Source organism: Oncorhynchus keta, chromosome 15 (assembly GCF_023373465.1).
Source record: "Oncorhynchus keta strain PuntledgeMale-10-30-2019 chromosome 15, Oket_V2, whole genome shotgun sequence".
Taxonomy (NCBI): Eukaryota; Metazoa; Chordata; class Actinopteri; order Salmoniformes; family Salmonidae; genus Oncorhynchus; species Oncorhynchus keta.
In genome coordinates this window covers 16,235,586-16,260,629 of record NC_068435.1, presented here as the reverse complement: position 1 = coordinate 16,260,629, position 25,044 = coordinate 16,235,586, and the positions used below count along the sequence as shown (strand labels likewise).

The 25,044-nt window shown below is 44.6% G+C and overlaps 1 protein-coding gene across 9 annotated transcripts in view; it reads right to left on the bottom strand.

Moving 5' to 3' along the window:
- Nucleotides 1-25,044, bottom strand: part of LOC118372495 (SPRY domain-containing SOCS box protein 4-like) — a 144,864-nt gene that overhangs the window by 83,020 nt on the left and 36,800 nt on the right. For 7 of the 9 annotated variants that reach the window (XM_052463493.1, XM_052463485.1, XM_052463494.1 and 4 more), the window contains one exon: nt 2,557-3,495. In XM_052463493.1, coding sequence (XP_052319453.1) covers nt 2,557-3,289 — 733 coding nt within the window. In that variant the 5' untranslated portion in view covers nt 3,290-3,495. Of the gene's footprint in view, nt 1-2,556; nt 3,496-19,839; nt 19,873-21,260; nt 21,609-25,044 lie in introns of all 9 variants that reach the window. The other 2 variants (XM_052463492.1, XM_052463487.1) reach the window with 2 other exon arrangements.

Genomic DNA, 25,044 nt, shown 5'->3' with positions numbered 1-25,044 from the left:
CTGTAATAAATGTTGATGTTTTTTTTTGCCAAGAATGGTTTCATTGTGCAGTTATACATCTAAGTAAATTGTTTGGTGAAGTATTCCTCAAGTAAAAAAGAAAATGTGTGACGTGTTGTCTTATGTAACCAGAAACAACACGGAGCTGCTGGGCCTCGGAGTATGTTGGTGTTCTCAACGACTCGACAGCATTGCTCATAACGTAAAGGGGCCTTCGGTCAAGCCACCTAACTTAACCAGGTCAATATCTGGTCAATATAAGACCATCAAGGAAGTCTTAAGTGTTTTCTTTTATATCCTTAATCATTTGGAATGGATATAATGCTTATACACTATCTTATGTAATATCTCAAAGTGATATGACTAGGTGTTGTTAGCAAATCATCTAAATAAAATGTTAACAGTGCAGGAAACAAAGAACCCTGTTCATTGCCAAGCTAAATGACTTCAGTGTCTCCACTATCTCTACATCGGTCTATTAACGACCGAATCAGATACTGTAGCTTCTGCTTTGCTTCAGGATCTGCCCCCTCGTGTTCTGAACAGTCATTGTATCTTTTCCAGGAAAGCATCCAATAATGACTGAAGGTAAAGTTCCATGTTCAATTTGTAAGTCGCTCTGGATAAGAGCGTCTGCTAAATGACTTAAATGTAAATGTTCTATGTTGCCTTCAAAGGGCTTTGCTTTCCTCATCGGTTCCCCTTCATGATCACTTTGGTTAAAAATACCTCCCACCATGCTTCTCAGATCAGTGGTAATGAAGAGGTGTAGAGGAAGAGGTGTAGAGGAAGCTAATGTTTCTACTATTACTGTACCCCCAGGTATTATTGTATTACTATTGTATTACTATTGTATTACCATCTTACAGTCGGAAGTTTACATACACTTAGGTTGGAGTCGTTAAAACTAGTTTTTCAACCACTCCACAATTTCTTGTTAACCTGTTGATCCTACCCCCTACTTTTTCGAACATTCTGTTAAAAATTGCGCAACATTTCAGCGCCCTGCTACTCATGCCAGGAATATAGTATATGCATATGATTAGTATGTGTGGATATAAAACACACATGTCTAAAACTGGTTAAATCACGGCTGTGACTATAACAGAACGTGCGTTTCATCGAAAAGCGCAGGAAAATCTGATCACTGAAAATTGGAAAATATATCAATGCGCCACTTGAATGTTATGTTGAATGGAAGCCGAGATTGCAATTCCTACAGCTTCCACACGATGTCACCAGTCTTGTCAATTGCCTAGGCTTTGTTTCTTGGTCAAACGAAGAAGAGACAGCCCATTTCTTCCGGTCTCCGACCGGATATTTTGGTTGAGATTTATCCGGACATTATTTCAAGACGTAGAGCTATAGAATATACATCGCCTCGTGATCAATTTGATAGATTATTAACGTTTACTAATACCTAAAGTTGCATTACAAAAGTATTTTGAAGTGTTTTGTGAAAGTTTATCGTCGACTTTAATTTTAAAAAATGACGTTGCGTTATAAAACGCTGTTTTTTTCCTTGATCACACAGTCTTCATAGATCGATATCTAGGCTATATATGGACCGATTTAATCGAAAAAAAGACCCAATAGTGATGTTTATGGGACATCTAGGAGTGCCAACAAAGAAGATTGTCAAAGGTAATGAAGTTTTATATTTTATTTCTGCGTTTTGTGTAGCGCCGACTATGCTAATTATTTTGTTTACGTCCCCTGCGGGTCTTTTGGGGTGTTGCATGCTATCAGATAATAGCTTCTCATGCTTTCACCGAAAAGCATTTTAAAAATCTGACTTGTTGGCTGGATTCACAACGAGTGTAGCTTTAATTCAGTACCCTGCATGTGTGTTTTAATGAACGTTTGAGTTTTAACGAGTGCTATTAGCATTCAGCGTAGTGCATTTGCATTTCCAGATGTCTAGATGGGACGCCTGTGTGTCGGGTCGACCTAAGAGGTTTAACAAGCTATAGTTTTGGCAAGTTGTTAGGACATCTACTTTGTGCATGACACAATACATTTTTCCAACAATTGTTTACAGATAAGACTATTTCACTGTATCCCAAATCCAGTGGGTCAGAAGTTGACTGTGCCTTTAAACAGCTTGGAAAATTCCATCATGGCTCTAGAAGCTTCTGTTAGGCTAATTGACATAATGACCTCATTTGAGTCAATTGGAGGTGTACCTGTGGATGTATTTCAAGGCCTACCTTCAAACTCAGTGCCTCTTTGCTTGACATCATGGGAAAATCTAAATAAATCAGCCAAGACCTCATTGTAAACCTCCACAAGTCTGGTTCATCCTTGGGAGCAATTATTCATTTCACATTCTTAAAATAAAGTGGTGATCCTAACTGAACTAAAACAGGGAATTGTTACTAGGATTAAATGTCAGGAATTGTGAAAAACTGAGTTTAAATGTATTTGGCTAAGGTGTATGTAAACTTCCAACTTCAACTGTATATAATGACGCAAAATACAAGGCATGTCTAGACCTCTACTTATTCATTCCTGTGAGAGACAGTAGAACGAGAGATTAAAGATGAGGACACTTACGATCCAGTCCGTTGACGTATCTCATGCTGATCTCGCAGTGGCCCCACACGGCGCTGACGATGGGGTACAGCTTCTTCCCCTTCAGGCCTCTGAACGCCACTCCCAGGTACTGTCCGTCCACCGTGAAACTCAACGTGCCCTCGTCCATATCCAACACCACTAGAAGAGCGTCCGGCAATACGAAAGCCTCCTCGGGCTCTAAGAAACACGGATATGAAGGTAGGGAAGCCTGGGCCCGGTTCTTACTGTCATGGTACAGTCGGTTCCTGCCCAAGTCCCACCCCCAGGACTCTGAGTCACTGCCCACTAGCGCCATGTAGCCGACCGAGTGTAAGGGGGCGTCAGCGGTGGCAACTCCCACCACGGCGTGTGTTCCTCGCTGTCTCACTGGCCAGTGGATCCGCCAGACGTGAAGTCCCCGCGTGTAGCCCACTTGACCGCGGATGCAGTCGGTGCTCTGGGCTACAGGGTGGCGGTGGAAGGTCAGTTTGTCCTCCTCCTTGATGAAGACGTTGAGCGAGCGATCCTCTGGGTTCCAGGCGTGGCGGAGCTGTAGGTCTGGAGGCGCGGCGGGCATGTCTAGAAGTAGGTCCAACCGTGGTGGCTTGTGGAAGTCGGTGCCCCGCAGCTCGGGGTGGAGGAGCCGGCGGTGGGCCGAGGGACGGAACGAGGGTGACCCGCCCTCGCCGCGACTGTCCACTGACTTGATGCCGCCAGAGATTTTCTGGCCCATGGTGGCGGTGAGAAAGGGGGAGTGGAAAGGGGGGAGGAGGAAGCTGTTAGTTTGGGTCGGTTTGGTCCTCCGTCGCCCCGGCGTTACCTCATCAAAGCGGATTTTCAGTGCAGTAACCAGGGGAACCACAGGGAGTGGTGATGATGCACTCCTGTTGCAGGCTCACGCCACAAAGCTGCCTTCAAAAGGGGCCAACGAAGACACGCCTACGAGGAGAGCGCAGAGAGAGGAGAATGTTAGTACATGTAATGTTACATATTGTTATGACTACTCTGTTCTGGCCGAAATCACTGCCTCCCTGAAAAACAGTCACACAAAGTACTAGAGAGAGAGACAGCCAGACAACGACAGACAGCCAGACAAGACAGACAGGGAGAGAGAGAGAGAGAGAGACAGACAAGACAGACAGGGAGAGAGAGAGAGAGAGACAGCCAGACAAGACAGACAGGGAGAGAGAGAGAGACAGCCAGACAAGACAGACAGGGAGAGAGAGAGAGACAGACAGAGACAAAGTGTGAACGACAGAGAAAAAGATGGAGAGGTGGAAAGGCAGCGAGAGAGGGAGCGAGAGAGAGATAACAGAGTAGATCAGGGGGTAGTATGAAGGCTACTCCACAGCTCTTTATGCAAAACACAAACATGTGTGGGTGTTAACAGGAACAAATAAACGAAAGGGACGGGTGTACTGCAAACAAACACTTCCTGACTAACCTACCCCCTTTCCAGACTAACACACCCACACACACTGATGGAAGGTAGGCCTACTCTTTCAACTTCTGCATCAAAGAGTACAGATGCCCACACACATACTGTTAACCCTCTACATTCGTACCCATATACAGGTTGAAAATGGCAGATTTGGACACTGGTTTTTCTTTCTTTCTCCTTGCATTTTGTATTTATATTGTGTGTATTTTCTGTAATTGATGTAATTCAGGGCTCATCTGTAAAAGAGACCTTGGTCTCAGCATGACTCCCTGATAAAATAAAGGTTAAATAAATAAAAATAAGTGCCTGAATTGGAACGCAGTGGCTGTACATGAACATTCTCTGAATGATGTCAGCGCTCAGGCTCTGCGCCTCACAGCGCTGTATGATTTGACTGACAGCCGTTCAGAACTTCAGCACCACACAAGACAAGAAGTTATCCCCGTCACTCCCGCTAAATAGGCAACATTTGAAAAAATGTATCGTCTGAAGGAAATGCAGTAAATTAAGAGGAATATTCAATTATGAAAGATGAGACATTGAAGATTATAATAAATACCGCTTTGATGTCATACGAGCAAGCCAAACATCCAAATGTGCACCTCACATTTTCATATCATAAAACTCATGTAATATAAAGTGTCAATGTTTATGATCAATGTTTTTTCTATTGTGAGAAAATTCATAGAGGAACAGGCACCTGAAAGCACACGACCCCTTTCTATGCGCACCGAGATTCCAATCTGTTTCTCTGAATTGTGAAAGTTTAACACTGTGAGATCATAACTTAGCTATTCATGTTGGCAATAGAACAAGATTTCAAATGATGCCCACCTGACCCAGATTACGATTTATAAATGGCCCGTTTTTGGATTGCATAAACAACTAATTGTGTGATGCGGAGGTGCAGGGCTGAGCTCCAAGCAAAACAACTACAAGTGTGCTTTCTCTAGTTTCTCAACGGCACAACTAGGAGAGTTCAAAAATGACTCTTCTTTGAGTCATAAAAGTGCATTGAATATGCTTTTCATATCTATTCTGTGAGAAATATATTTTGTGATGGGGAGGGGGTGGGGGGGTTCGCATCGCTTTGACAATATCATAATATTTTTGTGCTAGTTGGCTGTACCTGCACAAAAACATTTATTTTTCCCATGACTGATCAAAACGTATTTTCTCATGGCTCTCTCTTGTCCCTCTGCAGCAGACATATATTTATTTTTCCTTTATTTAACTAGGCAAGTCAGTTAAGAACAAATTATTATTTTAAATGACGGCCTAGGAACAGTGGGTTAACTGCCTTGTTCAGGGGCAGAACGACAGATTTGTACCTTGTCAGCTCGGGGATTCGAACTTTCAGTTACTAGCCCAACACTCTAAACCACTAGGCTACCCTGCCACCCCATATATATGGTGAGTATTTATGTTTGGAAAATCAAATCGCCATACAGAGAATTGCAGTACATATCATATCGGCACCGAAGTATCATGGTAATATCGTGAAGTCCCTGGCAATTCCCAGCCCTTATCCATATTGGCCAATTCCCAGCCCTTATCCATATTGGCCAATTCCCAGCCCTTATCCATATTGGCCAATTCCCAGCCCTTATCCATATTGGCCAATTCCCAGCCCTTATCCATATTGGCCAATTCCCAGCCCTTATCCATATTGGCCAATTCCCAGCCCTTATCCATATTGGCCAATTCCCAGCCCTTATCCATATTGGCCAATTCCCAGCCCTTATCCATATTGGCCAATTCCCAGCCCTTATCCATATTGGCCAATTCCCAGCCCTTATCCATATTGGCCAATTCCCAGCCCTTATCCATATTGGCCAATTCCCAGCCCTTATCCATATTGGCCAATTCCCAGCCCTTATCCATATTGGCCAATTCCCAGCCCTTATCCATATTGGCCAATTCCCAGCCCTTATCCATATTGGCCCTTATCCAAATTCCCAGCCCTTATCCATATTGGCCAATTCCCAGCCCTTATCCATATTGGCCAATTCTCAGCCCTTATCCATATTGGCCAATTCTCAGCCCTTATCCATATTGGCCAATTCTCAGCCCTTATCCATATTGGCCAATTCCCAGCCCTTATCCATATTGGCCAATTCCCAGCCCTTATCCATATTGGCCAATTCCCAGCCCTTATCCATATTGGCCAATTCCCAGCCCTTATCCATATTGGCCAATTCCCAGCCCTTATCCATATTGGCCAATTCTCAGCCCTTATCCATATTGGCCAATTCTCAGCCCTTATCCATATTGGCCAATTCCCAGCCCTTATCCATATTGGCCCATTCCCAGCCCTTATCCATATTGGCCCATTCCCAGCCCTCATCCATTTTAGCCCATTCCCAGCTCTCATCCATTTTAGCCCATTCCCAGCCCTCATCCATATTGGCCAATTCCCAGGAGTGTAAAGGGTTAAAGCATCCTGAGTGGTGTTCCTCTACAGCCAAGACTACAACTCAGAGGCGGCTAGCGTTCATTTAGATAATGCATTTTTAATGAGCGCCTTTTAGAAAAGGAGCAGAGTTGGCAAAAACAGGAAGGGAAAAAAAGGTAATAATTTATTGCCCCAATTCCTTGAGCTTCCCGGGCCTAAAAAACCTCTTCAAAACAAAGTCCCTGTTTGCCACAGCCAAAACATCATTAATCAGAGGTGATGTGAAAAAGAACACTGAACTAGAAGATCATATAAGATTGGCTGATAATAAGTTAAAAACACTAGGGCTCTACATAACGCTAGCAGGCAGTTCCTGTTCCGACAAACACACACAGGTCCCACTTGGCTGCACGCATGCACACAAACAGACACACACACACACACACAAACACACACACACACACACAGTTCCTGCTCAGCTGAAGTGATGTATACGTAACTTCCTGAACACAGGGAAAGGTACACTCATACCTCAGACTGGGAAGTGGCACTGACGCACCTCTTGGGGGTAAAGACACACAAAAGTATACACAGCTGACAGTTCCAGTAAATACGGAACGGTACTGTACTGGACACACAGATGTCAGACTGTGGAGAGAGGTCTACTGTTGCTATGTAAGCTAAGGTAAGCACAGACACAGTAAAACAGTCAACACTCCGACACAGGGAGGGAAGACACAGCCTGAAAGAGAGAGGTCTGTCTATGTAAGTTAACAGGAAGGAGGGTGACCAGACAGCCCTGCCCCCCCCCCCTCTCTCTCTCCCTGTCTTCCTCCCATCAAATGAGAAGAGGAATGACATCATGAGAGCAGAGTGTGTCTGTGGCACCAGAGTTCAGTTTGTGTCTGTGGCACCAGAGTTCAGTTTGTGTCTGTGTGTGTGGCACCAGAGTTCAATTTGTGTCTGTGTGTGTGTGTGTGCGCACTCATGTCCACTTATCCCCTCTCCCCCCAGATGGCCCCTCTACTCAGCTGGCCCAGAACCAGTTTGGGAGGACATGTGGCTGGCAACCTATGCGTTACACTCGTTGTCAAGGGGTTGCTTCACCACTGACCTCCGTCGCCACGGTCATCATTACCACGGTTACCCCTCTGAAGGGACCTAGACACGGTGTTTGGCGTGAAGAGCTGCAACAGCAGCTGCTGTTTACACATGCCCTCTCTTCCCCTATTTTTCTCATGTCTCTGGCACACTTCATGGTTCCCCCAGACTTCTGCTGATTCATGGGTTAGACAGGTGTGGCAGTTAGGGGAGCAGACAGCAGAGGTGTCATGCACACACACTCATACGCATGGCAATTGAGAATATGTTTTGTTGTTACACTGACATGAGCATGGCCATCTCCTTTGTCATGACCTTGGCCTGTGGGTAAGGTTTATGACCCCTCAAATACATTTCATCTCTTGACTCTACTGAAGGACTCTTGAAAAGCCTAGAGAGTGGGGGAACATCAAAAGATGGGGGGAAAGGAACCATATTTCGGTAATCCAACCAGTTGAAAATATGCGTTAGTACTTAAAGAATATGATGTCAGTTCGTTTGTCATCTGAGACATTCTTATAAACTGTATCGGGGGAAAGTCTACACATTGTAGTTGCCCTCTGCCTCATAGACAGGCTTTCATGCATATCTCTCAGACAAGCCCTGACTCGGTAGACAGGCTTCAATGTGACACACATTTACATTGCCTTCAGAAAGTGTTCACACACCTTGACTTTTCCCCCCCAACTTTTTTTGGTATATCCTACATTTTAAATTGATTTGTCACTGGCCTACACACAATATGTCATAATGGAATCGTTTAAGAATTTTTTACAAATTCATTTAAAAAAAATGAAAAGCTGAATGTCAATAAAGTATTCAACATTTTTTATGGCAAGCCTAATAAGTTCAGAAGGAAACATTTGCTTAACTAGTGATATAATAAGATGCATGGACTCAATAATAGTGCTTAACATGATTTTTGAATGAACATCTCCGTACCCCACACATACAATTATCTGTAAGGTCCCTCAGTCGAGCAGTGAATTTCAAACAGATTCAACCACAAAGACTTGGGAGGTTTTCCAATGCCTCACAAAGGGTACCTATTGGTAGATAAAACATTAGTACAAAAAAAACAGACATTGAACATCCCTTTGAGCATGGTGAAGTTATCAAATACACTTTGGAGGGTGTATCAATACACCCAGTCACTACAAACATACAGGCGTCCTTCCTAACTCAGTTGCCTAGGGGAAGGAAATCGCTCAGGGATTTCACCATGAGGACAATGGTGACTTTAAAACAGTTAGAGTTTAATGGCTGTGATGGGGGAAAAAACTGAGAATGGATCAACAATATTGTAGTTACTCCACAATACTAACCTAATTGACAGAATGAAAAGGAAGCCTGTACAGAATAAAAAACATTCCAAAACATCCTGTTCACAAAAAGGCACTAAAGTAATACTGTAAAAAATGTGGCAACGCAATTCACTTTTTTGTCCTGAATACAAAGTGATACATATATGTTTGGGGCAAATCCAATACATTACAGAGTAGCACACTCGGTATTTTCAAGCATAGTGGTGGCTGTATCATGTTATAGGTATGCTTGTAATCGTTAAGGAGTGGGGAGTTTTTCAGGATGAAAAAGAAACAGAATGGGGCCAAGCACAAAATCCTAGAGGAAAACCCGGTTGCCTGCTTTCCACCAGACACTGGGAGCTGAATTCACCTCTCAGTAAGACAACCTAAAACACAAGGCCAAATCTACACTGGAATTGCTTTCCAAGACAGTGAATGTTCCAGAGTGGCTGAGTTACAGTTTTGACTGAAATCTTCTTGAGAATCTATAGTAAGACCTGAAAATGGTTGTCTAGCAATGATCAACAACCAATTTGACAGAGCTTTTAACAAGAATAATGGGTAAATGTTGCACAATCCAGGTGTAGAAAGCTCTTAGAGATTTACCCCAAAAAGACTCACAGCTGTAATCACTGACAAAGGTGTTTCTACAAAGTACTGACTCAGGGGTGTGAATACTTATGTAAATGAGATTTCTGTATTTCATTTTTAATACATTAGCAAAAATTTCTGAAAACATGTTTTCACTTTGTCATCGTAGGCATTGTAGTAGATGGATAAAAACAAAACAAACAAATCGCAACCATTTTGAATTCAGGCTGTAACAAAATCAGAACTAAGTCAAAGTGTATGAAGGCACTGTACACACACACACACACACACACACACAGTTCATCAGGCTGACATTCTTCTCACAGTCATTACCTAGGAACAGCCACACACGCACAGTCCTAGGGAAAACTCCTCACTCCCCATAATAATGTCTGGAACATGAACAAATGATCAAACAAAGTCGGTCAGCTTTACAGGAGGAAGAACCTAGACCAGTCTGTTAATGGGAATCCAAAGCAATGTGTTCACACAGACAAACACAGGCTTGTAGCAACCCTGGTTCCAATTAGAGGTGTGTGTGTGTGTGTGTGTGTGTGTGTGTGTGTGTGTGTGTGTGTGTGTGTGTGTGTTGCTAGGGGTGAACTGCAGTGAAGACTGAAGACTATACAAACTATTCCAAACAACCTTTAGTGTCTACATAGTTGAGATTCATTCCATGTGAGGATATGCCAGGGGTAGGTAGATTGTATGCAGTATGTCATTATTTAGTGTTATGTCAAAATAGACTGAATTCCACAGAATGATTGGTCTTTAAGAGAGAAGAAGTTATACTCCGTCTGAAAGCGGCCCGTTACTCCCATTGGACCATATAAAGAGAACAAGAAATGTGGGAAATCTCCCTCTTCCATTTATTTGAATCCATCATTCCCCCTCTCCTGTTAGGCTAAAGAAACTCTTCCTTACTCTGTCCCTCCTCCCACCCCTCCATTCCACCTCTTTCCCCTCCATCCCCCTCTCTGTAGCAGCAGTAAACCATCAGCGAAAGGTAAAAACAGCACTAACACCCTGTAAATTGGTACAAATTACATCACGCTGCCAACAAAATGGGCCAGTCGATTTGCAGTGCTGCAATCAATGAAAGCCTGACAGGCAGAGACGTCTGCTTTACACACACACACACACACACACACAAAAAACTGATAGGCCTGCGTGTTTTGGAAGATTAGCCTTTATGGCGATTTTAATGGTCAAGAGCACTTGGTTTAAACAAATAAATAATAATAAATATATATATTTTTTTAATCGCACCAATGTATCAGTTTGAACTCAGTATTAAATGACCTGATATATTGCAGCCACAAACACACAGCAGGCATTATTAGACATGGACATCAAAACCATAGGCATTGACACACACAATAGATTCTTACAATTCTTACATATAAACTTCAATGGGACAAAGGATGTTCTATTTTTTTATTTTTTACGATGAATGTCATTTCAGAAGCCAGCAGCAGCAATGTGTCTGCGGAAGCACCACTTAACTGACGACCGAAGTCAGCATGCACAAGGAGTCGCTAGAGCGCAATGAGCCAAGTAAAGCCCACCCAGCCAAACCCTCCCCTAACCTGGACAATGCTGGGCCAATTGTGCACCACTCTATGGGACTCCCGGTCACGGCCGGTTGTGACACTGCCTGGGATCAAACCCGGGTCTGTAGTGACACCTCAAGCACTGTGACGCAGTGCCTTAGAGCGCTGCTCCACTTGGGAGAGAATCTTATAATCTTAACTAATTTAAATATGTAACGCCTCAAAACCGTCATCACATGCGCATTATACGGCTTTGTTTACAAACTGTAAGATTGCTTGAGCTAACTAAACCCTTTTCGTGTGTGTTGTGCCTTTTAGTTAGCTAGCTACTGTACTTACCAGCATGGCAGAAAAAGCACAATGTTGTGACTGGATGCCATAGCATTCATTTAAAGTTACACTATTTTCAGAAGAATTAACATTTGACAGCAGTGGCTGCATTTCATTTCAGGCTCCACTGACAATTTCGATCATGTAAGTGCAGTGTACATTTAGAGCGAAGTTGCTTTATCAACTGGTGAGGACATTCTATAGGTCTTGCCAGGAAGCTAAACCTGAAGACGGATGCTGTGCCATTATTGACAGTGGATCTTGCAAGGGCTGACCATAATGTAAGTATCAGAGTTTGATGAGTCTGACTCGGTGGCTGTGGCTGGAACTGTGGCTGTTTTGACTTGTGAACGATATATTTTCTGTAACACACCTGTTAAGTCACTACGACGCCAGCATTGGCAGTGCAGCATTTAGGGTGATACGGCCTCCGCAGAAGTAAGGGCATTCATACTTCTTGACCTTCACAGAGCAGCACAGAGCTGTTGTGAGGAAAGTTGTCAAAGAAGTGAGTGTGTGCTTATACTGGACCTCCCACCCCCACCTACCATCAACCAATCACGTCAATACGAAGCTATACGGAGCATGGTTAGAACATTTGCGGTTCAGAGCTCAATTTGGCGTCCGCGTGCCCCTGGAGGACCCGCGTGCCCCTGGAGGACCCGCGTGCCCCTGGAGGACCCGCGTGCCCCTGGAGGACCCGCGTGCCCCTGGAGGACCCGCGTGCCCCTGGAGGACCCGCGTGCCCCTGGAGGACCCGCGTGCCCCTGGAGGACCCGCGTGCCCCTGGAGGACCCGCGTGTCCCTGGAGGACCCGCGTGTCCCTGGAGGACCCGCGTGTCCCTGGAGGACCCGCGTGCCCCTGGAGGACCCGCGTGTCCCTGGAGGACCCGCGTGCCCCTGGAGGACCCGCGTGCCCCTGGAGGACCCGCGTGTCCTCTGGAGGATCCGCAATTGTGTCAGACAATCCATATGGAGCCGCCGACCACATTTTCAGATCAAACATAAAATTGGCTTTCAGCCCCCTACGTTGCGTCTGAGTAGTGCCAGCACACAGCCGACACGCAGGAATGTTGACCATAAAAGGAGTTTGTTGGGTATTATTATCACACTTTCCATCTCCTTTTGTCTTTCCCACTATCATCAAGCTATAATGATAGACATTTTAGAAAATTCAACATCTACTTTGTCTGCACAGCTTCCCAGGCAAACACACCAGCAGGAATGCTGTGATACAAAATCAGTTTTCCCAAGGCAAAGAAGACGGGATATGCTGAGAAGCCTGTGACAACAGACCAAACATACTGTAAGTCATATTGGTTGACCTGTCATATATTGCTGGTCTGTTTTTTGCTCTTGGAGCGCGTTGAGAATCTATGGAAAGCGCTATATAAAATGTGATCAATTATTATTTTTAGTTATTCACTTCAAATCAATTGAGCATTTCATGCACAACAAATTTCCAAATACAAACATTGAAAAGTTTCACAAAAAAGTGCACGACCAAATATTGCATATTTGAAATTGAGTACTTCAAAAATACAAGAGAACACATTGTAGAATGAGTAGATCACTACATCAATAAATTAATCGCATCAGTAAATAAAAGGAAATTAAGTAAGGAAATTAAGCACTCCCCCTTTAACAAACATTTCACTTTTCAAAAACATTACAGGCTACGTAGAAGGGCTCCTGGATCTCCTCCCCAGCGAGGTCACCCTTGATCCAGCACCTTATGTGTGGAAGCTGTGCGAGCTGCCCATCACAGGACCCCTGTCTGCCCAGTGTGAGAGGCCTGACAAGGAGGAGGCCACCGCTGGATTTGTCTCCCGCTTTCATCTTGGGGAAGACTGAAGCCAAGTGGGTGACTGAAGCCAAGTGGGTGACTGAAGCCAAGTAAGTGACTGAAGCCAAGTGGGTGACTGAAGCCAAGTGGGTGACTGAAGCCAAGTAAGTGACTGAAGCCAAGTGGGTGACTGAAGCCAAGTGGGTGACTGAAGCCAAGTGGGTGACTGAAGCCAAGTGGGTGACTGAAGCCAAGTGGGTGACTGAAGCCAAGTGGGTGACTGAAGCAAAGTGGGTGACTGAAGCCAAGTGGGTGACTGAAGCCAAGTGGGTGACTGAAGTCAAGTGGGTGACTGAAGCCAAGTGGGTGACTGAAGTCAAGTAAGTGACTGAAGGCAAGTGGGTGACTCAAGTCAAGTAAGTGACTGAAGGCAAGTGGGTGACTGAAGTCAAGTAAGTGACTGAAGCCAAGTGGGTGACTGAAGCCAAGTGGGTGACTGAAGCCAAGTAAGTGACTGAAGCCAAGTGGGTGACTGAAGTCAAGTAAGTGACTGAAGGCAAGTGGGTGACTGAAGTCAAGTAAGTGACTGAAGCCAAGTGGGTGACTGAAGGCAAGTGGGTGACTGAAGGCAAGTGGGTGACTGAAGGCAAGTGGGTGACTGAAGCAAAGTGGGTGACTGAAGCAAAGTGGGTGACTGAAGCAAAGTGGGTGACTGAAGCAAAGTGGGTGACTGAAGCAAAGTGGGTGACTGAAGCAAAGTGGGTGACTGAAGCAAAGTGGGTGACTGAAGTCAAGTGGGTGACTGAAGTCAAGTGGGTGACTGAAGCCAAGTGGGTGACTGAAGTCAAGTAAGTGACTGAAGCCAAGTGGGTGACTGAAGTCAAGTGGGTGACTTAAGTCAAGTAAGTGACTGAAGCCAAGTGGGTGACTGAAGGCAAGTAAGTGACTGAAGGCAAGTGGGTGACTGAAGGCAAGTGGGTGACTGAAGCAAAGTGGGTGACTGAAGCCAAGTGGGTGACTGAAGCCAAGTGGGTGACTGAAGCCAAGTGGGTGACTGAAGCCAAGTGGGTGACTGAAGCCAAGTGGGTGACTGAAGCCAAGTGGGTGACTGAAGCCAAGTGGGTGACTGAAGCCAAGTGGGTGACTGAAGCCAAGTGGGTGACTGAAGTCAAGTGGGTGACTGAAGCCAAGTGGGTGACTGAAGGCAAGTAGGTGACTGAAGCCAAGTGGGTGCTGAAGTCAAGGGTGACTGAAGGCAAGTGGGTGACTCAAGAAGTGCTGAAGGCAAGTGGGTGACTGAAGTCAAGTAAGTGACTGAAGCCAAGTGGGTGACTGAAGCCAAGTGGGTGACTGAAGCCAAGTAAGTGACTGAAGCCAAGTGGGTGACTGAAGTCAAGTAAGTGACTGAAGGCAAGTGGGTGACTGAAGCCAAGTGGGTGACTGAAGTCAAGTAAGTGACTGAAGGCAAGTGGGTGACTGAAGGCAAGTGGGTGACTGAAGGCAAGTGGGTGACTGAAGGCAAGTGGGTGACTGAAGCAAAGTGGGTGACTGAAGCAAAGTGGGTGACTGAAGCAAAGTGGGTGACTGAAGCAAAGTGGGTGACTGAAGCAAAGTGGGTGACTGAAGCAAAGTGGGTGACTGAAGCAAAGTGGGTGACTGAAGCAAAGTGGGTGACTGAAGTCAAGTGGGTGACTGAAGCCAAGTGGGTGACTGAAGTCAAGTGGGTGACTGAAGCCAAGTGGGTGACTGAAGGCAAGTGGGTGACTGAAGTCAAGTGGGTGACTGAAGCCAAGTGGGTGACTGAAGTCAAGTGGGTGACTGAAGCCAAGTAAGTGACTGAAGCCAAGTGGGTGACTGAAGTCAAGTAAGTGACTGAAGCCAAGTGGGTGACTGAAGGCAAGTAAGTGCCTGAAGGCAAGTGGGTGACTGAAGGCAAGTGGGTGACTGAAGCAAAGTGGGTGACTGAAGCCAAGTGGGTGACTGAAGTCAAGTGGGTGACTGAAGCCAAGTGGGTGACTGAAGCCAAGTGGGTGACTGAAGCCAAGTGGGTGACTGAAGCCAAGTGGGTGACTGAAGCCAAGTGGGTGACTGAAGCCAAGTGGGTGACTGAAGCCAAGTGGGTGACTGAAGCCAAGTGGGTGACTGAAGCCAAGTGGGTGACTGAAGTCAAGTGGGTGACTGAAGTCAAGTGGGTGACTGAAGTGACTGAAGCCAAGTGGGTGACTGAAGTCAAGTGGGTGACTGAAGTCAAGTGGGTGACTGAAGCCAAGTGGGTGACTGAAGCCAAGTGGGTGACTGAAGCCAAGTGGGTGACTGAAGCCAAGTGGGTGACTGAAGCCAAGTGGGTGACTGAAGTCAAGTGGGTGACTGAAGTCAAGTAAGTGACTGAAGCCAAGTGGGTGACTGAAGCCAAGTGGGTGACTGAAGCCAAGTGGGTGACTGAAGCCAAGTGGGTGACTGAAGTCAAGTGGGTGACTGAAGTCAAGTAAGTGACTGAAGCCAAGTGGGTGACTGAAGTCAAGTGGGTGACTGAAGTCAAGTAAGTGACTGAAGCCAAGTGGGTGACTGAAGCCAAGTGGGTGACTGAAGTCAAGTAAGTGACTGAAGCCAAGTGGGTGACTGAAGCCAAGTGGGTGACTGAAGCCAAGTGGGTGACTGAAGCCAAGTGGGTGACTGAAGTCAAGTGGGTGACTGAAGTCAAGTAAGTGACTGAAGTCAAGTAAGTGACTGAAGTCAAGTAAGTGACTGAAGTCAAGTAAGTGACTGAAGTCAAGTAAGTGACTGAAGGCAAGTGGGTGACTGAAGTCTGCTTGATTGATGTGGGGTACCTGGGTCTCTCTCCTCTGCAGCTCCCCTCACCATCAATCTCTGTAGTTGGCTGCAATACCTGAAGTCTGAGTAATTCACTTTTACTTGATATCAAAATGTTGTTACTTTGTATTGTTATTTTCAAGCATTCTGATGGGAAATGAGTGGCTCAAAATGGCTTTTTTTTGTCATATGTCTCACCATTATTTCTCATGATTGTTCATGTTGATAAATATTTTGTCTATGCTGGCCTAATGTAAATGATCAAATTAATGTCCCATAAATACATAATTCTGAACATATTGTCATTGATGATACTAATGCAGAGGCACCAACACATTTTCTAGTACACTTATGTTATGCTGTTTTCATGTATATTCCCTTGTGTCTAAGCTGACTCAGAGTTTATTCATTATGGTGAAGTGTATCAGTGAACTGTATTCTGTAATTAGTTACAAAACAATAGAAATGTAATTGTGTATTGCTGCAGTTTGTCTCATATCCAACAGTCTTTGATCAGCTCTGTTGACCATGAGAACATTTTGCAGAGAAAAAGGGTTGAGGTATACTATTTAGGCTCTGAATGACATGTAGCCCATAGTTTACCTGGTTATCAATGATGTAGCTCATTGTTTACCTTGTTACCTGGCAACAACCACAAGGGTGTTTCAATGAGCCGTCAGTCAAGGTGAGCTCATGAATATAAGCTCCCTGCCCACTCAGCCTGTTTTGTCAGGCTTCCTGATAGAGATGATAGAATTGAATGACTTGTACATTTTCTGAGAATTTTAATAGCGTAAAAATATGATGGGTGATTTCTTTAGTCATTCAAAGGCTATTTTTACTTGGGCAATGACTGATGCAAAACCTCTAATACTTAATACATTAATGTGAAATCCTTCACAATATTGAGTTGCACCACCTTCTTTTCCCCTCAGAACAGACTATATTCGTTGGGGCTTGGACTCTACAAGGTGTCAAAAGCATTCCACAGGGATGCTGGTGGCCCATGTTGACTCCAATGCTTCCCAGAACTGTCAAGTTGGCTGGATGTCCTTTGGGCGGTGGACCATTCTTGATACACACGGAAAACTGTAGAAAAGCCCAGCAGGGTTGCAGTTCTTGACACAAACCGGTGCGCCTGGCATCCTTCAAAGGGCACTTAAGTTTTTTTGTCTTGCCCATTCACCCCTCTGAATGGCACACATACACAATCCATGTCTCAATTGTCTCAAGGGAAAACAATCATTCTTTAACCAGTCTTCTCCCCTTCTTTTTTAAACATTTTTTACTTAAGACGTATTTTTCTTAAAACTGCATTGTTGGTTAAGGAATACCTGCTGTATTTGGCGCATGTGACAAATAACATTTGATTTGATCTACACTGATTGAAGTGGATTTAACAAGTGACATCAATAAAAGATCATCGCTTTCACCTGGATTCACCTGGTCAGTCTATGTCAATGTTTTGTACACTCAGTGTAAATTTCAGAATCGAGACGTACTCCATGTGTTAGAGGATTCTATAAAGGCGGCCGCATGCTTTCCAGACTAAACCGTTTGTGCATACAGAACATTCAGAAAGTATACAGAGCCCTTCACTTATTCTAAAATTGATTCAATTGTTTTCCCCCCTCATCAATCTACACACAATACCCCATAACGACATAGCAAAAACAGGTTTAGACATTTTTGTAAATGTATTTACATAAGGATTCAGAGCCTTTACTCAGTACTTTGTTGAAGCTCATTTGCAGCGATTACTGCCTCCAGTCTTCTTGGGTATGACGTTACAAGCTTGGCACACCTGTATTTGGGGCGTTTCTTCCATTCTTTTCTGCAGATCCTCTCAAGCTCGGTCAGGTTGGATGGGGAGTGTCGCTGCACAGCTTTTTTTCAGGTCTCTCCAGAGATGTTTGACGGGGTTTGGCTGGGCCACTAAAGGACATTCAGAGACTTGTCCCGAAGCATAGGTCGTTGTCCTGTTGGAAGGTAAAACCTTCGTCCCCAGGTCCTGAGCGCTCCGTTTATATCAAGGCTCTCTCAGCATCCTAAATGAGATGCTCAAACTCACTAGTGCAAAATGTCAATTGGCTATATTAAAACTGTTTAATTTGATCCTGACTGTAGGTTATTTCCCTGACATCTGGAATCAAGGACTCATAACCCCAATCTTTAAGAATGGAGACAAATTTGACCCCAAACAATTACAGAGGCATTTGTGTGAACAGTAACCTGGGGGAGGTTTTCTGGAGTATTATAAATGTAAGAGTTCTAAACTTCCGTAATAAGCACAATGTCTTGAGTAAAAGACAAATTAGATTTATACCAAAACATCGCACGACTGATCATATTTACACCCTGATAGATAAACATGTTCACCAAAATAATACCAAAATATACGCTTGCTTTATCACCTTCCAAAAAGCATTTGATTCTATTTGGCATACAGGACTGTTCTACAAAGTCATTGAAAGTGTTGTAGGGGGTAAAACATATGACATAATTAAATCAAATGGCAATATGTGCATCATTAAAATTGTCAAAAAAAGAACAGAATTCTTCAAGCAGGGATGGGGCCTTCGCCAGGGTTGCAATCTGAGCCAACCTGATGCTCTGTATTTTTGCTCCGTTCGTCTGTCCAGACTTTCTCCGGACTAGTCTCCCAGTCCCTGCAGCTAAAAAACATTCCCACAGCATGATGCTGCCACCACTGTTTCACCGTAGGGATGGTATTCACCAGGTGTGGAGCGGTGCCTGGTTTCCTCCACACATGACGCTTGGCATTCAGGCCAAAGAGTTCAATCTTGGTTTCATCAGACCAGAGAATTTTATTTCTCACGGTCAGAGTCCATTAGATGCCTTTTGGCAAACTCCAAGCAGCCATCATGTGCCTTTTACTGAGGAGTGGCTTCCGTCTGGCCACTACCATAAAGACCTGATTGGTGGAGTGCTGCAGTGATGGTTGTCCTTCTGGAAGGTTCTCCCATCTCCACAGAGGAATTCTGGAAATCTGTCAGAGTGACCATCAGGTTCTCAGTCACCTCCCTGACCAAGGCCCTTCTCCCCCAGTTTGGCCGGATTGTTGTTGGTTGCAAACTTCTTCCATTTAAGAATGATGGAGGCCACTGTGTTCTTGGGGACCTTCAATGCTGAAGAAATGTTTTGGTACCCTTCACCAGATCTGTGCCGTGACACAATTCTGTCTCAGAGCTCTACGGACAATTCCTTCGACCTCATGGCTTGGTTTTAGCTCTAACATTAATACAGAGTTGACAGTGTATAGACAGGTGTGTGCCTTTCCAAATCCTGTCCAATCAATTGAATTTAAACACAGGTGGACTCCAATCACATCTCAAGGACGGTGAACGGAAACAGGGACCATAAATGCAAAAATTTATAAAAACCTGTTTTCGCTTTGGGATTATAGGGTATTGTGTGTAGATTGATGAGGATATTATTATTACAATTTTAGAATGAGGCTGTAAAGCAACAAATTGTGGAAAAGGTGAAGGGGTCTGAATACTTCCCGAATGCACTTTACAGGTCTAAAAATGGCATAAAATGGCCAATTTCATCATGATTTACTCAACAATTGTTTTTGATACAAATGTAAAAGCATGTCAAACATCCTTCCTCCCAAAAAAGTTAGTATGTGAGAATTGCCAGAACAAATCAGAGAAACCGTAATATTTATGGCATGGAATCGGCAATTTCTGATAGACCTTTAAAGCATTATAGTGAGTATCGCACTAAGGGGAATGTTATTAACGTTAGTGATGAAATATCTCCTCGCCGACACCCACACAAAGTACATTCATTTATTTTTCACAAACATACCCCTGTGGCCACATCCATAAACCTCTCAAGGAGCACAAAAGATTTGGATGGCAGATTCACAGCTCGGGCTGCAGCCAGTAATGACATTTAATATATGGTAGCTTAACATGACACGCCGCTGCACACCTTACCTGTTCAAGCATAGACTGAATGTCTTCTGTGTTCTGAAAGGAGGATGAAATTGTTTGAATGCTAAAAAAAAAAAATCTTTAAAAAAATACAAATGTAAATCACAGACACACATTCATACATGAATAAACTCATAAAAGGGTACAACACACACGTCTGCATGCTAGGGTTGAACACTCACACATGCCTATGTTAGGGACGTCACATTGCTTGCTTTGCCCTAACCACTTCCCACCAATTCAGCCAATACCTGGCTGGAACTGAGGACCTCTGATTTGCTAACACATGTGACCGCCCTCCTTGACAACGTTCCAACCATTAAGGTACCAGTTGGATGGCTCTCCATCTGCGACATTTCAAGCTATCTGTGGAGTGAGCTTACAGTACGTTCTTAACTCTGTTACACACATACACAGGCCTACCAAACCAAAACGCAGATGGTACACTTGACTCCATAAAAAGCTCTCTTCTCCCAAGCATAATGTTAGTCAGCGGTCAGGGACTTCTCAGATAAATAAAAAAAACACAGATAAACAATAGAGACTAACAATGCATGTGCCAGAGAATCCCCCACAACCTCTCTACTGCTCTCTAAATCACCTTATCTCACCCTGAAAGAGAAGGGGAGAGTGAGACACAGAGGAGGAGGAGAGAGGGAGGGATAACAAGCCAAGCGAGAGGTCAGCAGCTGACAAAAGAAAAGGGATGAAGTCAGAATGAAGCCCTGCTGTCTAACCCATGGGAGAATGACTGCGCATGTCTCCATGAGACGCCATCATAACGGACTTCATTTGGCTTTAATGCGCTATTGGGTTGTCATATAGGAATTAATGGGGTCACGTGATTGATGGCTTTGTTCATTCATATATACAGTCATTGGTCTAACCGTCCCAGCAGCACAGCTCAGAGTTCACCCCTGCCCCTCCAATCTAAACATTGTAGGACAACAGCGAAAATGGAGGGGTGGACAAATTAGTCCCAAGAAAATCTGGTTTAAAAATAGATATCAGGATTAGCTATACTTTTAATGTAAGTAATGGGGGGAAATCCCAGGGTGGCTAATGGGAGAATTCCCGACACACATTGAGCGGAAGAGAGTCGTATCCTGTCCAGCTGGGGCCTCTGGGCCATTAAAGACGACAGGAAAAGACAGGAGAGAGATGAGAGGAAACACAGTGTCTGGGAGAAAGCTGGCCAGCCGTGAGAGATCTGCATGGAGGATGCCAAACCACACACCCGGTCACACACACACACACAGAGGTTTTAATTATAGTATATAGAGTGTAACAAACAGTAAACTGTGTCACGCAGTATCATCCTCTCTCAGGGATACATACATAAAGTCACTTTCACACAACCCAGCAACTTCCTCTTTACCGTGCTCTCCCTCGTACACACACACACTCTTAATCAAGCCACTTACAGAGGTAACAGTAGCGTAGCTCCCCTCTGTGCAACTCCACTGCGTCTCGTTCCTGTTCCTCCTCAAAGCCGATATAAAACAAACCAAAAGAGAAGAGCGGTGACAAAAGCTCTTCCTCTCTCCTTTGTGGAAAGAACTGAAGGAGAAAAAGAAGAGGAGAACAGAAGCAGGTCGAGTCCTGCTGAGGGAAAGCCTTTCCCCAGAGAGGTAAACCCCCTCTCTTCCCTCCCTGGCAGAAGCTAAGCCATTCGAAATCGCTACTGCTCCTGCCCTCGGCGCCTCTTCCTCGCTGCTGTGACGTCCTTCGCTACGGTGTCCGTCACTATCGAGCACTCCTCTTCTTCGAGACTGAGTAAGTTTCAGTTCAGCACACACACACAGCGAGAGAGCGAGAGACAGAGAGAGAAAAGAGGATAAGAGGGAGGGCTGGCTCATGCTGAAAGCAGATCCCCTCTGATCTCATCAAGCAGGGTTACCGACGGCAACCAGACAGACGGGCAGCTGAGGGGACACGCCCATTTAATTTCCCCCACCCCCATCTGAGCCCAACCAACCCCCTCTGCCAAACAGAGACAGACAGACACATGACACACACATACAAAATATAAGTACAAACTGATAGGATACCACACACCTACAAGCATATAGCCTAAGCTATACTATATTAATACATAGTGCACAATATTTTTTTTTAAACATACTAATATGGCAAAAACAATCAATACAAACACACATTTGACACACATAGAATCTAAACACACATTTGACACACATAGAATCTAAACACACATTTGCACATACAATGTAACACCAACATACATTGCATACACACACACAGCGGTCTACAGTATAAAAGACACTTTCATTATTTTACTTTTACAGTTTTTTCCTGTCATATCAGACATATCCAATGAGAAGGTGATAGAATGAAAGGGGGCAATTGTGTACTAACTGTCCCACCTCGGCCTACTACCATGTACCGAGGTAAATGGGAAATGCATAGCACTGTAGAAACACACTAACCCAGGGCGGCATGGGGCAACTGCACAAAAAAATATATATATTCCGAAAGGTGACATTTGCGCAATTGGTTTTCTATCGCTCATTTGCACATCACTTCAATGATATCATGTCACCTGGTGGGACTGTGGGTCAATTAACCTTGTCGGAGTGGGCGCCCTGATTCTAGTTTGTGAGCTAGGCAGGCTACTGCCTGGGAAGGTCTTCCACTCATAAGTACGAGATGGGGAGGTGGGCGGGTGTAGTTTGTCCTCAGGTCTCAGAAGTACGAGATGGGGAGGTGGGCGGGTGTAGGTTGACCTCAGGTCTCAGAAGTACGAGATGGGGAGGTGGGCGGGTGTAGGTTGACCTCAGGTCTCAGAAGTACGAGATGGGGAGGTGGGCGGGTGTAGGTTGACCTCAGGTCTCAGAAGTACGAGATGGGGAGGTGGGCGGGTGTAGGTTGACCTCAGGTCTCAGAAGTCAAAAGTACGAGATGGGGAGGTGGGCGGGGGTAGGTTGACCTCAGGTCTCCCCACTGGAAGCATGAGGTCAGGGGAGAGGGGGAATCAAATAGCACACCTCTAACTTTGTACAGTACTAATGCAATTAGTTGTGCAATTTAGTTTGTGTGTTTCTTGTTTGAAATTCAATAGTGTAATAATCAGGTTCTCTTCTTTATAAGTGTGTTATTCTATTTGTGTATTTGTGTGATTATAGGATTTGTGCAAATTAGTTTTATTTGTGTGTTTTTTGTTAGCAATCGGGTAACAGTGTAATAATTCCATTCTCTTTTTTATTTGTATTTATATACTACAATTTGTTTCTATTTGACTTTGTTACTTCTTTTTGATATTTATGAGTGGGGGGGGTGGGCTGTAGAGGGGTTCTCCCAGGGAGCCATACAAGCTAGAACCGCCCCTGGATACGATATATACTACGATTCTTATGATTCTATATGAATGGTGATTCGATTGCTATTTCACTGCGATTTGATGTTCCAAACATGTCGCTCACTTTATGTCTGCTGCAGAGACAAGAGGGGATGAGAAAATTAGTTTTGATCATTCACGGAAATAAAAGTTCTGAAAACATGTCGGCTCATTATTTAAAAAAGGAGAACAAGCTATAGGATGAAAAATACCCCCGTAGCATAATATACATAACCAATGCTTATGTGTGTTTCAGGTTTCTGTTTTCCTCTCCTCCCTCCTGAGCCCTGGCATAAATTGCCTCCTCGTTTTCCGCTCCAGAGCTTTTTAACACTTGGGAAGCCACATGAGGTCCAGGGACTTGGTGTGTGTGTGTGTGGTTGGTTATCTGCAGGACAAAGGGCCCCTCCCTCTCTCCCCATAGAGAGAATAGGGGCCAAGGGCCCCCCATCTGAGCAGCTTCTGACAATAGAGGGGCCAGAGGGCAAAAGTGTGTGTTTGTATGTGTGTGAACCACCTCCTGCCAACAAATGAGTCGTAGACAAAGCCTCCCAACTGTCCACACAAGGCCCAAGGGAGTGAGAAAGTGAGGAGGGGAAGGGGGATGGACGACTGAGACAAAGAACTAAACCTTGGTACTTGAGCCCTACGGGTTAGGCTAGAGGAAGATGGAGAGAAAGAACTAAACCTTGGTACTTGAGCCCTACGGGTTAGGCTAGAGGAAGATGGAGAGAAAGAACTAAACCTTGGTACTTGAGCCCTACGGGTTAGGCTAGAGGAAGATGGAGAGAAAGAACTAAACCTTGGTACTTGAGCCCTACGGGTTAGGCTAGAGGAAGATGGAGAGAAAGAACTAAACCTTGGTACTTGAGCCCTACGGGTTAGGCTAGAGGAGGATGGAGAGAAAGAACTAAACCTTGGTACTTGAACCCTACGGGTTAGGCTAGAGGAAGATGGAGAGAAAGAACTAAACCTTGGTACTTGAACCCTACGGGTTAGGCTAGAGGAGGATGGAGAGAAAGAACTAAACCTTGGTACTTGAACCCTACGGGTTAGGCTAGAGGAAGATGGAGAAAAGAGCTATGCTCATTTGGCAGTCGTCAAAGTGACCGTGGACGGATGGCAAACAAACAAAAAAAGGAAAGGATCAGTTTACAGAATGGGATGGGGAGGAGTAGCAGGAGTAACCTCATTCCACACGTGTGGACATAAATAATAGCCAGAATTGACATGGGGGGTGGGTGGGACCAACTTTGGACACGAAACAGTCCAACTCTACCTCTTTCTCAATTTTCAAACAGAAATAGGGTGCGTCTTTGGTCGTTCATCGATGTGTCCTTCGAATTAGCTAGTTTGTTGGGTAAGCGAGCCAGCCACTTGCTAAGCGAGCCACTTGCTAACTCCTCCAGTATGTGTTCATGCCATTTCACCGGATTTGTTTTTGGATGGAAGATGTAGAAATTGTTAAAAAATTACACATCTGTAGCCAAATATCTTATTCATCCATTTGTTTTTAAGAATTAAATGATGATGTATTGATCAGTTACAGTGTTTAAAAAGGTGGATTTCTGGTAAGGATAAAATATTTATGCTCATTCTCACATTTGTGACACTCAAATGGGTGTTGTAAAGTTTTCCACTACACACACAATTGAAAAACTGATTATAAGTTATCAAATTAGAGTGCTTGAACCTCAATATCCATGGCACCCACATGGACCTGCAACCTTCACTCTGGCTTAGAAGTTACAACCTCCTACACACACTACCTGGAGGGGGGGGTCTTTATTTCCTAACTATTCTTTCAGCAAACTTTTCTTTTCACATTTAGCAGCTGACGTTCTCTCATGAGT